Source organism: Marmota monax, unplaced genomic scaffold, assembly GCF_021218885.2.
Source record: "Marmota monax isolate L192 unplaced genomic scaffold, Marmota_monax_Labrador192_F-V1.1 WCK01_AAM20220418_F8-fsc00007, whole genome shotgun sequence".
Taxonomy (NCBI): Eukaryota; Metazoa; Chordata; class Mammalia; order Rodentia; family Sciuridae; genus Marmota; species Marmota monax.
The window spans coordinates 6,746,460-6,761,865 of record NW_026692781.1 but is presented as its reverse complement, the minus strand read 5'-3'; the positions used below and the strand labels follow the sequence as shown (position 1 = coordinate 6,761,865).

General features: G+C 36.0%; 1 protein-coding gene across 3 annotated transcripts in view; it reads left to right on the top strand.

Annotated features, from left to right (window-relative positions):
• Positions 1-11,402, top strand: part of Slc25a12 (solute carrier family 25 member 12) — a 170,514-nt gene extending 159,112 nt beyond the window's left edge. For all 3 annotated transcript variants that reach the window (XM_058580186.1, XM_046447385.2, XM_046447386.2), the window contains 5 exons: positions 3,223-3,363; positions 5,268-5,406; positions 8,250-8,408; positions 8,511-8,601; positions 10,311-11,402. In XM_058580186.1, the coding sequence (XP_058436169.1) occupies positions 3,223-3,363; positions 5,268-5,406; positions 8,250-8,408; positions 8,511-8,601; positions 10,311-10,512 (732 nt within the window). In that variant the 3' untranslated portion in view covers positions 10,513-11,402. The remainder of the gene's footprint in view (positions 1-3,222; positions 3,364-5,267; positions 5,407-8,249; positions 8,409-8,510; positions 8,602-10,310) is intronic.
• Positions 11,403-15,406: the final 4,004 nt, after the last annotated feature.

The window sequence follows — 15,406 nt, the reverse complement described above, 5'->3', positions numbered from 1 at the left end:
AAAATTGCAAACAAATTGGCATGGTGGTGCATAACTGTTATCCCAGCTATTTGGGAAATTGAGGCAGGAAATTGCAAGCTTCAGACCAGCCTGGACAACTTCATGAGACAGTCTCAAAATAAAGATGTCTGGAATATAGCTCAGTGGTACAGTGCCCCTGAGTTCAATTCCCAGCACAACAAAACAAAACATTAGCAAACATCATATTTGTATAAATACAGGTACTATTTTTTTTCATTGAAAATTTACAATGTTCATGAAATTCTATACATTAAATGTATAATTTGTAAGCAGTGCTTTTTTCCTTTGAAAAGTTGTTATTCTCTTAATGCTATCACTTAAAATTAGCAGAGTTTTAGAATAGAGGAAATGTATTTGTTTCTCAGAGGGAGAAGATTCAGTTGAAGGGTATGATAACATCATAATCTTTATGTTGCTTAGTTACTTACCAGTATAATAAACTAATTCAGATTTTATTGCCCCTCCCCCTATCTCCAGTTTAATATGTTTAAGATAGTGGTCAACATCAAAGTTTTTAAAAGGACAGTGCATATTTGCCCTTTAAATGATATAAACATCCAAAGTTTTAGACATATAGCAGTCGTCAGTCTAAACTATTATTTATTTAGTCTAAATTTATTCAGTGTTCCTGGATAGTATTTACTTACATGTTTCTAGGCTTATCATAAGGTTTTTTAAAAATGTTTATTGGTTTTTAAATATATACAAACTACATAATTGCTGGAAGTTTTGCTCTTTCTAGTACAGTAGAATAAGTAGGTAAGAAATAAACTATAGTCGTATGCCTTGCTATAATGTGTCATCGTTTCATTGTTTGTATGTTCCCTTGCCAGGTTAGGTATGTTTATAAATGCATATCAGTTTAGTTTTGTGTTCATGTCCAATGCATTTTTGTATCTTACTGTAAGGTAACTAACTTTTAAAACATATAACAATTAAGGGGAATGTATTTGAAAATGTTGTCACCTCCTCTCTATTGTACTGTTTTAGTAGAATTTTAGTAGATAGTTTGTTATTTGTACAGATGGAAAGAAATATGAAGAATTGTTAAAGAAGAACAAATCTTAATAAACTGGCATTTTTTTCCAAAAGTGGCCATGGTAGAAGGGAGGTGGGATGAGAGGGAACTTGGAGTTGGGGAATGCAGATTGTACTTCCCCTACTCTGCCGGATATTATAATTTACTAATAATTAAAAGCATGAAAGAACTTTGTATTTATTTAAACAAAATGTTCACATATAACACTTAGCACCTAGGGCTGACACTGTCTGATGGTAGCAAATTTGGGGGATTATGATTAAAATTTGTAGTCCTGTTCTATTCTTCTTCTTTTTTTTAAATCTGCTTGGAATATAAAACACATTTCCCAAAGATAGTCTTTGCAACAATTATTTAAACAAAAGATTTCAGGGAAGTAGTAAACTTTTCCAATTGGTTTGGTCTTTAATACTAGCTACAGGAGTAATTACTTGGATTATCAGTTTAACATAATTTTTCCCTCAGCAATCCTTTTGAAAGTATTGTTTGCTTAGATTCAAACATTGATATGCTCCCTTCTGCCTGCAGTGCAACAGATTAAAAGAGAGAGAAATGCAGGCATATCAACATATAAAACTGGGTCAGTACATTGTTGGGGGACCTGTGTGCCAGTGGTCTGAATTGCTTTGAGTCGGGGAGTTACAGGAAACAGTGTTCCTGCAGGAGAGTGTGTGCAAGTGTGCCCTCAAATCGCTGCATTCCTTGTTTGGTAGACAAAAGAGGGATTTAGGCCCTGGGGAATCCAGGAAAGAGGAAAGGATCTAGTGTTAGTGTTGGCAGTTGTGGATTATGACAAGAGGAAATGGTCAAATGGAACTTGTGTAGCTGTGGGGTTTTGTAGCCCCAGAGTGGTTTGGAAAATGCGCCAAGCAACACAACATTGCTGCTCTTTGGAAAGGGTTGTGGGTTTTACATAACTGAGCAGGACTGTTGTTGTGAAGTTAAAGCATGGATATGCTATTGAGGTTGCCTGTGTAGTGTTTTTGGGTATTGTTTGTAGCATTTTGATATCCATGGAATCACAGTGCCCCCAATGAGGCACACATTTCATATTTCACATGGTACATGCATTGCAGTTGTTATGATTACTTAATGATTATATGAATATGATTATGAATATTGTATGAATAGAGTTATGATTATATATATAATGTAAACAACCACAGTTTAAGATGACAGTGTATAAATGGGATTTTTTCACTTCATGGAAAGAGATAATATATATTTTATTTATTTTTATGTATCCATAGCTACACATCTTTTCTTTCTTACAGATGTCAAAAAGGAGTTGGTAGTATTTATTTTAAACATTCTTTTTTTCTTTACTAGTTAACAAATTTCAGATGCAAATACACTATGATTATCCAAATTCAAATCTTTTATCACTCACCACTAAGAGTATGGAATGTGGCTTTGATCTGAGGGTGTTGTACTCATGGTAACTAGATAGATGTTCCATTTCTTAGCTCTTCATACAAGAGTTTTTCTGGTTTTGTCTGAAATGATACTGAAATATATCTTTCTAAATTTCCTCCTTTTGTGTGGGATAGCTAGCTATCTGTCTATCTGTCTTAGAGTTCTCTCAGGCTCATCTATTTTAGAATTTGAATTGGAGACTTCCCTCTCTCAAACTTGAGATACTTCTGAGGGGCAAAAGTGTTGTTAATTGTTCTACAATCCAAGGAAGTAGAAGCAAGTGGCTAGGCTAAGGGAATGCTTTCTAAGAAACATTATAGATCTGGGTTATAGCTCCATTATATAAAAGATACCAGTCTTTTGTCATATTTTACCCTTTCACTGGGTAGGTACCCTACTGCCACATCTGCCTTCACATTTGTTTTCCAAACTAGGCTTATTAGTTTTGCTGTTTTTAATATGGCTGGGTTTATCTTGGTTAAGATTGGTCTGAGGAACAATCTTGACATTTTAAATAGAAACAAACCCAGACATAGGTTGACCTGTGACAGGGACCATCTCTCAGAGCATCAGCTAAAGCGTCAGCTAAAGCATCTTTTTCCAATGAATAAGAGGGAGGTGTAAAGGTGTGTGTGTGGGGGGGGAGGGAGGGAAGGAGAAATGGAAGTTTCCTAGTTTTTTCTTATTTTCATCGACACTCTGGCTCTGATGTGGAATTGCCTCTGTCTCTTCTCCTTTGTCTGCAGGCTGGGGGTTCTCAGGTCATCTTTACAAACCCACTGGAGATAGTGAAGATTCGCCTGCAGGTGGCCGGAGAGATCACCACAGGACCCAGAGTCAGTGCCCTGAATGTGCTACGGGACTTGGGACTTTTTGGTCTGTATAAGGTGGGTTGATTCCCTTGGGCTAGCTCAGCAAAGAAGTTGTAATGTACTCAATATAAATGTGAAAGAATGTGAAAACCAGACTTCGTCCCCACTAGTTTGAAAAGCAATCTTGTCCAGCAGGGTTGTCCATGGAGTAGAAAATCAAACAAAAAGAAAAAATCAGGACGCTGCTATTAAAGGCAGTGGGATACACAAGCACATTCTCCTGTTGTCATCTGCAGCTTTTGTGAAGCCTCTGGCAGGGAGGCCTGCACTGCAGACCTGCTGGCTTCAGGCTCTCAGCCTTTAATTCCATGGGGGCTTGGGAAGTTTCTTTGGTATTCTCTTTGCTGGGGGTTTAGAACTTCAAAATAGTCTTTATTTTGAATCTAAGTTATCTCTATTGTTATCCTCCCAATAGGAGCTTCTCTTTGTCTTAATAATTTGACCACAGTCAAACAGTAGTAGAGTTTGGTAGGATTCAGATCTTTAAGAAGTTAAGTGGTAGGATTTGTCAATAATGAATTCCATTAAAAAAAAGAGTGTATTATACTTTAGCAAAATGCCAGTCAACAGATCCTTCCCTGCAGGTATACTTACTCCCATCATTACAGATCAGATGTAATGGAGCAGAAGCTATTATTTTTCTTAAACAAGGAAGAGTATTTCTTTCCATTCCTTTGCCTCGTATAAGGAGGAATACATAAATTTAGCCACTCTAGGCAATTGTGTTTCCACAGCATCCAATTTATTTATAGATCCATCATTGTAGGAATGTGTAAATTTGCTTCAGTAGCTGAAAATTAGAAATTAGACATTCTCTAGATTAGAATCACACAGCTACAGGGTTCTCTGGAGACCAGCAAACAATGATGCTTATCTCGAGAGAGTCTTTGCACACTTTGCTCCTCCCTGTCCACCTCTAATTTCCATTCTTTTTAGAATTCCCTTTCAGAGCTGAATTTATGAATATTTTTTCTCTCTGTATTATCCTTTAGAGTCCTTGAATTTTTTTTTTTTTTTTTTTTTCCATTTAGCTTGCCTTTTCCTTAGGAACAAGTGCTGGATTGCTGTGGGCAAAGTTGAGAAAGGTGGTCATTGTGACCTTAGTCACTGGGACAAGCTATCACTTTTTCTACTCTCATGGAAACCTCCTGCTAAAATATTTGTCTGGGTTTCCCCTAATCCACTTCTAGTTAGCACATTGATAATAAAGAGGGAAAAATTCCTTAGAATAGTTACTCTCACCCCTGCCTATGTAGCCTTTTACCTTGCATGGAAAGAACTCTTAAACTGATAGAGATCAAATTGATAATTTGATAGTCTTTTTGGGCTATCTTTACTAATTACTTAGGAATTAAGCTATTAATCTTGGAATTTAAAGTCTAAACCCTCCCCTACAACTCTGCCCTCAACTTTCTTCCCCTTCCAAAGCCAAATAAAACAAGCAACCTGGAGGTTTGAGAATTAAATTTTTATTAATCTCAAAAAATTGAATGTAATTAAATGATATAACTTTTCAGTTATGCCAACATTAATAAGTTATAAAGATTTCTAGAGCCCTATGCTTGTAATTAATATTGTACTATATGCTCATAAATTTAAGAGGGTAGATCTCATCCTGTGTATTTTTACCACAACAAAAATCAAATTGATTAATTTAAAAAAAAATGTGAATCTATTAGAAATACCAGAAAAGTCTTGTTTGTGAGAATACTATCATTGCCCAGTTATTAAGTCTAGGACTCTAGGATCCACTCCATTAAGTTCTGTGCTTACATTCATCTCTCCCACCCCCATTTCCCTTCCACATCAGTTCTAATACTGTTTGAGGGACACATCAGGCTGAAAGCCCTCTGGATCCCATTTGAGCATTCACACCCTGTTTACACACTGTTTTGTACTATTTCCTGACTCTGTGACAGGGTGCCAAAGCGTGTTTCCTCCGAGACATTCCCTTCTCTGCAATCTATTTTCCTGTTTATGCTCATTGCAAACTACTTCTGGCTGATGAAAATGGACACGTGAAAGGTTTAAATCTCCTTGCAGCTGGAGCCATGGCAGGTAACTACAGAATATTTTAACCCAAAGAATTCTCCCATTGTCTTTGAGAAGTACAGAATCTCTATGTACTTTCCCCCTTTCTTTTTAGAAAAGTTATTGTTTATATCTGACTTAGTTAAATATGATTGCCTTTTCTCCTTTGTGGGATGTGCTGTAATTCTGATGAGAGTTAATTACATTTGCATAATGTGGATAAACAGCTTAATGCAGCTTAGCAACTTGGAGCCAAATTAGATCTGCCCATCTAAATTGGGCTTTCATCATTAACATGTTTCTTAGTCTCCCTCTCCCCTGAAACCTTGGGTGCCGCCAAGCTAAGCATTAAGGTGGAAAAGTTCTCATCAAATCAGCTGCTTTGTTACACCCCATGCTGATGCACAGGTCTTGCATGCCCTTACTTCCTAGCACTATATATTGGAGTTTATGTGATTTGGCCCAAAATTGAGTTCTCTTTGTGAAGCTGTCCCTATTCTTCCTGACATTGATTTTCATCAAGATCCTTAACTTTTTGTCTCTTGTCTTTTTTTTTTTTTTTTTTTTTTGTACCAGGAATTGAACCCAGGGGCACTTTACCACTGAGCCACATTTCCAGCCCTTTCTTATGTTTTATTTTGAAATAGGGTTTCACTAAGTTGCTTAGGGCCTTGCAAAATTGCTGAGGCTGCCTTTGAACTTGGGATCTTCCTGCCTCTGCTTCCTCAGTTTCTGGGATTTTTCTTTTGTTCATAGTTGTTTCTATGTTTTATAATCTGTACTAGGCTAAGTACTGCTTTAGGATAGGAGTTTCATTCTGTTCATCTTTGCCTTCTATATAGCCAACATAGTAATAATAATAGGAGCTCAATAAGTGTCAGTAGAATGAATGAAAATTTTCATCTAGTATAAAATACCAAAGTAGGCACAGAAGAGATTCCATTTGAAAGAAGAGTCTAAGACCTTTCCTTCTGATCTCACAGGTACAGCCTTACTTTTTTTTTTTGTACTGGTGATTGAACCCAGCAGTATTTAACTAGTAAGCTATATCCCCATTTCTTTTTATTTTTTGTTTTGAGACAGAGCCCTGCTAAATTGCTGAGGCTGGCTTTAAACTTGATATTCTCTTGTGTCAGCCTCCTGAGCCACTGGTATTACAGGTGTGCATCACTGTGCCTGGCTAGCCTTACTCTTGAGTTAGGAAGGAGCTAACTTGGAACAGAAGGGAGAACCAGGCATCCTTGGCTGTACCAACACTCAAGAAATGACAGAGGAAGGAAAGGGCATGTATTTGTTTTCCATATAGCCAGCAATAAGCCATTATAGAGCTCCATGTGGCTCTGACCAGCTGGGCTCAGGTACCCTGTTTGGTTCTCAGGTGCCAGGTTTATTCTTTTCTGGTAGCTTTGGCTATAAAGCAGGATAGCCTGAGCATGTCCAGAATTATGGTGTGCTCAGTGTGTTCTGAGTGTGGAGATGGACATGTTGTTATTCTTGCCTATAATGGCAGAGGATGGCTTGTGATGATTTAGAAACTCCCTCTGGGAATTTTGAGTCATAATTTTGGGTTCAGCAAATCCCTTTTCTTTGCCATTAGTAATTTTGGTTAGTTGAACATTAAAAGTTAGCTCAGTCTTGGCACTGAAGTGTTCATCGGGCTCCTTTCTTATATGCGCCAATCGCCCCTTCTTAAATGGGGGCCAGCATTTTCCCTCTAAGTTTTTCCTTGTACTTTCCAATCAGCAGGAAAAAACAGGCAGAGAACATTATGATCATGGACAGGAATTTGCCAGTGGTTGATTGAACTAAGTAAACATATTCCAACTCAGCACCATCTTCTTGCCCATAGACATTTGAAGTGTTTTCAGAATGAGATATGATTTTTTCTAATTTTTACCAGTAAAGCTTTGCTGGTGGGCACTGAGAACATTTGAAATCCTGTCTCCTAAAGGAGGCAATTTACCTAGTTTCATGTGAATAGGGTGCACCTGTGTGGAGGTATTTGCATCGTTCCTTAACAGAGCCCCCATAAGGCCACCCATTCCTTCTGCCTAGTGATGATACAGTAATATTTAGGCCAAATTGGATTTCTTCCCCTTGGGGAATGTTATGTCGCTCCTGTGTCCTGTTTTGTTTTATAAGTAAAAAGTGGGTTGTGAAATCCATCTTGTGTGTCCTGCTGATGATCAATCTCAATATGACTCCAGGGAGCTCAGGCATAGGAGATAGATACAAAGCCTTTTGATGATCAGCTTCCCTGTTGTTCCTTAACTGGTCACCTGGCCTCCTTTTGCTCCAGTTGTAATGATTCCTGTCATGTAAGTCTGTCTGAAAAGAGTTATTCAACTCTCAAGTTAGCTGGAGACTCTCAAGTTAGCTCACCCTCCAATAGGTGAGTCAGTACTTATTAGTATTGCAATTTACCTCATACAGTATAGTTGACAAGATTCAGCAAAAAACACCATAGTTGGGTGTCAGATACATTCAGCAGCTCCTTAAATTGACATTATCCTTATATTTTGTACATAAAATGATCACATTTGAGGAAAAAAGGAGATAAAATAATTGAAACTGAAAGGGAACACTTGGGAATAATCCTGTTACTATTGTTGCATTTTTTTCTTTTCACAGTTCTTTAGGATCATGCAATGTACAATGATTTTCTTCATTCAGAAAGAAAAAGTATTTTTCCTGGATCATACAGTAGCAGCTAATAGGTTCCTAGACGTCCCTTTTTCTATTAGTGCCTAGACATCTACTTAAGGAGCTTTGAGTTCCTCATACATGGTTAAAGTTGCAGATTGTATGGTTTAGATGTCAGCAGTATTTCTGTCCTTTTATGCATGAGTTAAATATGTCTCTCCTGAAAGGTGTGCCTGCTGCTTCTCTGGTGACCCCTGCTGATGTCATCAAGACAAGACTGCAAGTGGCTGCCCGTGCTGGCCAGACGACATACAGTGGTGTCATTGACTGTTTCAGAAAGATACTTCGGGAAGAAGGGCCCTCAGCGTTTTGGAAAGGGACTGCAGGTAGAACAGCTAATTGGCTTTACTGTCTTGCCCCTTGTTACTCAGTGATTGTCTTTGCCACAGTTGTTATGGTTTTAAGCCTACCCCACTCCTCTTTTTCAGCTCGAGTGTTTCGATCGTCTCCCCAGTTTGGGGTTACTTTGGTCACCTACGAACTTCTTCAGCGGTGGTTTTACATTGATTTTGGAGGCCTGTAAGTGCAGCTGCTCAACTATTTTACAAAGAAATCACCAAAACCAAAACAAATGTTTGTTCTGTTTACAAAGACATTTTGGAATTCAGAAAACCAGTAAGAAAGAATTTGTTAAGACCAATGCATTTTATTTATTTATTTATTTTTAATATCTTTAATTTTATGTATTTATTTGTATGTGGTCCTTAGGATCAAACCCAGGGCCTCAAGCATGCGAGGCAAGTGCTCTACCACTGAGCCACAATACCAGCCCCACATTTTATTTTTTTACTTTTTAATTTTTGAGTATTAGGAATTGAACTTGGGGGCACTCAACCACTGAGACACATCCCCAGCCCTATTTTGTATTTTATTTAGAGACAGGGTCTTACTGAGTTGCTTAGTGCCCCACTTTTGCTGAGGCTGGCTTTGAATTCGTAGTCCTCCTGCTTCAGCCTCCCAAGCCATGCCACTGCACCCAGCTAGACCAATACATTTTAAATAGTCAGCTTAAAAAGCTTCAGTGTTAAGAGGTAAGACCTTGGCAGAATGATGTAATGCACATAATAATCAGCTATTTGGGGAAAGTTTAGGGAGGCAGCAAATGAAAATGCTTTGTGAATGATCATCTGTTTTTGTGTAAGCAAGTTTGGAACTTTATGGAGTTAAGTCCTTCAATGTGAATTGTATTATATGGCCTTTCCAGCAGAAGTGATATAAATGTGTACTATTAACACTTTTGTGAATTTTCTGCCAAATACCCAAGCTCTTTTGCACCTCTAATATTTCATATTCACCATTATTTATTATTAGATAGTTATAGGTCTTCCTAGAGCTAATATACTGTCAACCTGCCCCTGTCCCCTAGCAGGTTCAAAAAGAGGTTATGCCTGTGGGTATAATCATTGGTAGGATATAGGCAAAAAAATTGGGACACTTGAAGCTTACCCTGGGGAGAAGAGCAGTTACTTGTTACATTTGCTGGGTGGGGAAGTTTTGTCCAAAGCAAGCAATTATCAGCTTTTCAGCAGAAGACCAAATACTGTTTCTGAATGCTCATAGCAAACTATGAACCTGACTCTTCCTCAGAGGTTAAGTAGGGAATTAGCTGATGAACCAGGAAGTGGAGGGACCCAAACAAAAAAGAATAAGAATAACAACCTTCAAATTATATCATACAAATATTAAGATTCTATGAAATCATAGAAAAGCCTGAATCTTAAAAAGAACTGGCTGTTTCTCTTTAACTTTTTGACATTTATGAGCTACTATTAAGCTACTATTTTAAACTATGCCAAAATAAAGAAAAATGTATGCTTTTATGATTAGTTTCACATATGCTTACTGTAGAAAAAAAATTTAGGAAATGGAAAAATATATTTTTTTTGGTCATCTATTTATATACGTATATAAGCATTGAAATTGAGACCATTCTCTTCAAATATGTGCATGTAGAGCTTCCAAAGTGCTATAAATCATGGCTAATGCAACATAGATGACATGGAAATGGTTGAAACAAACAAACTTCTTGGCATGTGGGTCAGACTGAAAATGTTCACTTTTAACCACCCTTGTCAATCTTTTTTTTTTTTTTTTTTTTTTTGTGGTACCAGGGATTGAACACAGGGCCTTGTGCATGTGAGGCAGGCACTCTACCAACTGAACTATATCCTTAGCCCCACCCTTGTCAATCTTGAGCACACTAACCATTGACTTTTTCCTGTCAACAGCAAACCTTCTGGCTCAGAACCAACACCTAAGTCCCGCATCGCAGACCTTCCTCCTGCCAATCCTGATCACATTGGTGGATACAGACTTGCCACAGCCACTTTTGCTGGAATTGAAAACAAGTTTGGCCTTTATCTCCCCAAATTTAAGTCTCCTACTGTTGCAGTGGTTCAGCCAAAGGCAGCAGTGGTAACAGCTCAGTGATGAGACACTGTCAAGAATGGCAAAATGGCACCCGAAAAAAGAGGCCTAGGAGAGCAGCCCTGTAGTGTATCCAGTCAGCTGCATGGTGCTGACTGAGCTGGGAAGTCAAACTATTCTTTCTATATGATATATATATACATATATTTGTTTATAAAGTAATCATCTGCCCAGGGAAAAAACCACAATGCAGTTATAAGCGTTAGTCTTATGTGTTGACATGTTTTCTAAGCCTTGGCATGAATTAGTGTTTTAGACTCTGCTTTGCACAGCTTGTACTTACAGTGACTGTACATATTGTACATCTTTGTACAGAGACATCTTGGCACCTCATCCGAACAAATCACATTTATAGAAATGTAATGCAGTTCTGAGTGGCTTGAAATGTACAGAATGTTTTGAAAGTGTTTTATTAAGAATCACATAAGAATCAATGTATTAAAATTAAATTCATTCTCTTATTGGTGACTTATGGAAATAAAGCATCAATATTGGATGTATTTAATTCCTAGTTTGTTTTCCGTTCTGGAATAAGAAGGTATTTGCTGATAAAAGGCATAATGAGACCCATCACCAAATAAGTAATACTTTGGAAAGGCGCATGCTAGTGGATGCCAGAGGATCAAGCTAATGACTTGGTGTGCTCATGTGTTTCCATTTATATTTAATGTGTGTGTGATCTTCCTCTGTTAATCAACAAGCATTTCTGGGACAGCTCTTCTCCTGTCGGTGTGCATATGGAAACAGGGTGGTTTCCAGCATTACTTGTTTAGGTTTGCTTTCCTCTGACACAGCAGAGCAAAGGTCAAGCTTTTGAAAGAGTAAAGGACACTTTGACAATTTCCCTTCATATGGTATGATTCCAATAAAAAATAAAAGCACACCAAAATGTATGAATGTAGTTGGATTTTCCTTCATAAATATACTGATAGTGCTTTTTATACTCATTCACTACTGATTTTAAACAACTCAAGGTCAGGTTTACCCTCTTACACATCTTTATAGGAAATAGACAATTTGGTTTCCTAAAGGGATAGGGTGGAATGAGGGGAGGCAAGAAAAAGAAAAGCTCTTTTTTTATGTGGTGATTTGGTGGTATCTAGCTCCTTACTTAGCAGTCCAATAAAAGCTTATTTCATCCAAAAGTCACTCACCAAGGGTGTGATTACTAATTTGGATCTAAACACACATCTTGATAGCTACATCTATACTTTGCTATGGATGTAATTTGATGTGTAGCCTTAGAATTTATTTACTCTTAACAGTGTTTTGAGAAGACATTGCTATTGCCCATAAGCAATGTAAGTAAGAGAATGTAAGCAAATATTTTCAAGGGGTGAGCCTGGAGATGGACCAGGTTACTTAGTATCCTATGCAACATTCATCAGTTGATGACTGACAGCCCTGGGACTGCAACTATAAGCTTTCTCAAGTCCTTCCAGGATCAAAACAACTAGCTTTGAAAGAAAGTTCTTTCCAGTGTATTAGATTAGTGTCTTTAGAATGGAACAAATACAATTGTTTTGCTATACTACTCATTAAAAATATACAAATAGTCTATGGATGTATAATTACATATATGTGTGTATAGAATAAGAGGTGAAAGTGCCCTCTTTACCCTGCCCCACTTCCTGCCCTAGAGTTAATAATTGCTAACAAATTATGTATTTGTAGTCTGTTTTCCACACTTACATAAGTATATGTACATATTTATATTTTTAAAACCAGAATTATGCTGTATATGTTATTCTGATACTTTTATTTACTTAGTACATCTGAACTCTTTCCATGTCAGTTCATAAAATGTATGTTAACAGCTGCATAGTGTTTCATTTTATGAATTATGAAAAATTTGGTAAATATTACATTATTGATACTTATTCATTTTCTTCACTATTGCAAACAATGCTGAAGTGAATGGAAAACATTTTTGTATGAATATACTAAGGATATATGTTATTATTTCATTAGGATACAGAATGGAAATGGAAAATTCACAAGACAAATGAGAGTTTTTGTGATACTGGGGATCAAACCCGGGGCCTCATACATGCTACATTTCCTAGTCCAAGATAATTTTTATATTTTTGTACATAATACCACATTATTCTTCAAAAAGCTTTTATTAATTTACTTTCTTTTTTTAATATTTTTTAGTTGTTGATGGACCTTTATTTTATTTATGTGTATGTGGTGCTGAGAATCGAACCCAGTGCCTCATGCATGCTAGGCAAGCGCTCTACCACTGAGCCACAACCCCAGCCCCTAATTTACTTTCCTATAAGAAGAGTATGAGAATGCCTAATTCTTAGGAAAACCAGTGGCAGGTGTGATCCTTGTTGTTTTAATTTTTGTTTTCCTAATTACTAGTGGGATTGAATGTCTTTTCATATTTACTGGTCATTTGTATATTTTCTTGTTAAGGAATATATAGAAAGAAACATGTATATGCATATTTTAAGCAATCGTAAAAAGAACTCCATATGATTAACCAGGTCAAGAAACAGAACGTTTCCAGCCATAGGAGTTCTTCCATATGCTCCTCTCTAACTCTTTCTCTCTACTTTAAAACCATCCATACTCTTTATTTCTTTGCTTTTCTTTATACTTTTACCACCCATGTATATTCCTAAACAATATATTCCTATAGTTGAAATTTGTATAAATCAAATTATATTGTAAACCTTTAAAATTTATTTTGCTAAATATTATGTTTGTAGGATTCATGTCATTGTGTGTAGCTATAGTTTATTTCATTGTTTAGCTATATTTATTTTTCATTTTACTCTTGATGGACATTTGGATTTTTCTAGTTTGGGGATTACAGACAGTGCTGCTATGGATATTGTGAACATGTATTCTGGACTATGCATCTTAAAAAGATAAGATGCTTAAGAGTGGAACCACAGAGTTACCAGGCTTATTATATTTTTAATTTTACTAGATCGTGTTAGACTGTTTTCCAAAGATTCTTGTACTAATTTACATGTTCCCAAGGGTATAATGGCTTTTTTATTTTTACCAAAAAAAGTAGATGTATAATGGTATCTTGTTTTTAATTAGCATTTTCATATGTCAAATGAGGTCGAACATCTTTCATGTTTATTGGCCATTTGAATTTCATCTTGGGTAGATATGTTAAAATATACTTTTAACCCATTTTTCTCATTAATTTACATATTCTGGTTACTACTTTGAGTTGTTTGTGTTACAGAATATTTTCTCACTTGGTGGCTTGTTTTCACAATGTTTTTTGATACATTAACATTTTAATTTGAATATGTTCAAATATATCAACATTATTCAGTATGGTTAATTTGTTTTGCATTTCTTATTTTAAAAAATATTCTCTTTCTAGGTCAAAAATATAGTAACTTTTTTTGCTAAATGCTTTACAGTTTGCCTCTCCCATTTAGGTTTCATCTACCTGGGAACTGTCTTTGGCATGCAATATGAGGTAATTGTTTGGCATCTTTATACGTCCAGTCTGTTGTGCCAGCACTGTTTATTGAAAAGTGTTTGTTGAAAACTCTGTGTGACTTTGACGTGCTTTCTTGTACAGTGTCAGTTTACCCTTGAATTTATTTTTGGGCTTTTGTTTTATTATATTGGTCTATGTCAAAATACATACACTATCTTCAGTACTCTATCCTTTAGAAAAGTTTTGTTATATAGTAGAGCAAATCCTTTCACCTTATTATTCTTTAAGAGCTTGTGGTTCTTCTTGGTTCTTTGATTTTTCCATATACATTTTAAACTTATCCATTTCCACCCCCAAATAACAAACTAAACACATGGAAACATTGATTGCAGTTGCAATGAATTCGTAAGCCATTTTCAGGAGAATATATATCATTATAGTAGGGCTTCTAATTCATCAACATGATATATTTCTATTTAAATTTTTTAATATCTTAATAAAATTTTACAATCACCAGAGGTCTTGTATATCTTTTGTTATGTATATCCCTCAGTGCTCCATATGTTTGAATGCTGTTATAAATTATGTCTCTTAAATCTCATGACTCAGGAGGCTGAGACAGAAGGATCTCAAGTTTGAGGCCAACCTTAGCAACTTAGTAAGGCCCTAAGTAACTTAGACCCGGTCTTAAAATGAAAAGAGAACTGGGGATGTAACTCAGTGGTAAAACTCCTCTGTGCTCAAACCCAAGTCTCCCCCTAAAAAAATTTTTATATGTCTTAAAATATTATTTCTGATATGCAGGACTAAAAGTATTACCCTACTTTTATTATTAAAAATTTTGGAAGTATAGAAAAGTTTGAAGAAATAAGATGAATTCTTCAATGCTTTTCACTTATTTACATTTTTCCACTATAATACGTATATATTTATATACATACATAAACATAACATTTATTTTTGTTGAACCATTGGAGAACAAGTTGCAGACATATCATACTTTATCCCTATTTCAGTATACGTCTTATTCTCTAACTGAACAATACTATTAACATAAAAATCTGTAATAACTTCATAATGTCTGGCATTCAGTCTAAATTCAAAATTCCTAATTACTTGCAAAATGTCTTTGTTTTTATGATCCAAGATCCAATAAAAATTGACACATGATGTTTAGTGGTTAACATCTTTCATTTCTAACTCTGAAATATTCCCTTTGTCATTTTGATCGTTTATCATAAGATTGTAAGCCAACTGTCTTGTAGAATATCTCATTTATTTATCTGATTATTTCCTTCTGGTATAACTTGTTCCAGTACTGTACACTGGAAATAGTCTAGCAGTAGTTTTTCTTTTAAATAGCTTTACTGATTCTTTTCTTCCTCCTTCCTTCCTTCCTTCCTTCCTTCTTTTTTTTGTAGATGAAGAGCATACCTTTATTTTATTTGTTTTTATGCGGTGCTAAGGATGTAACTC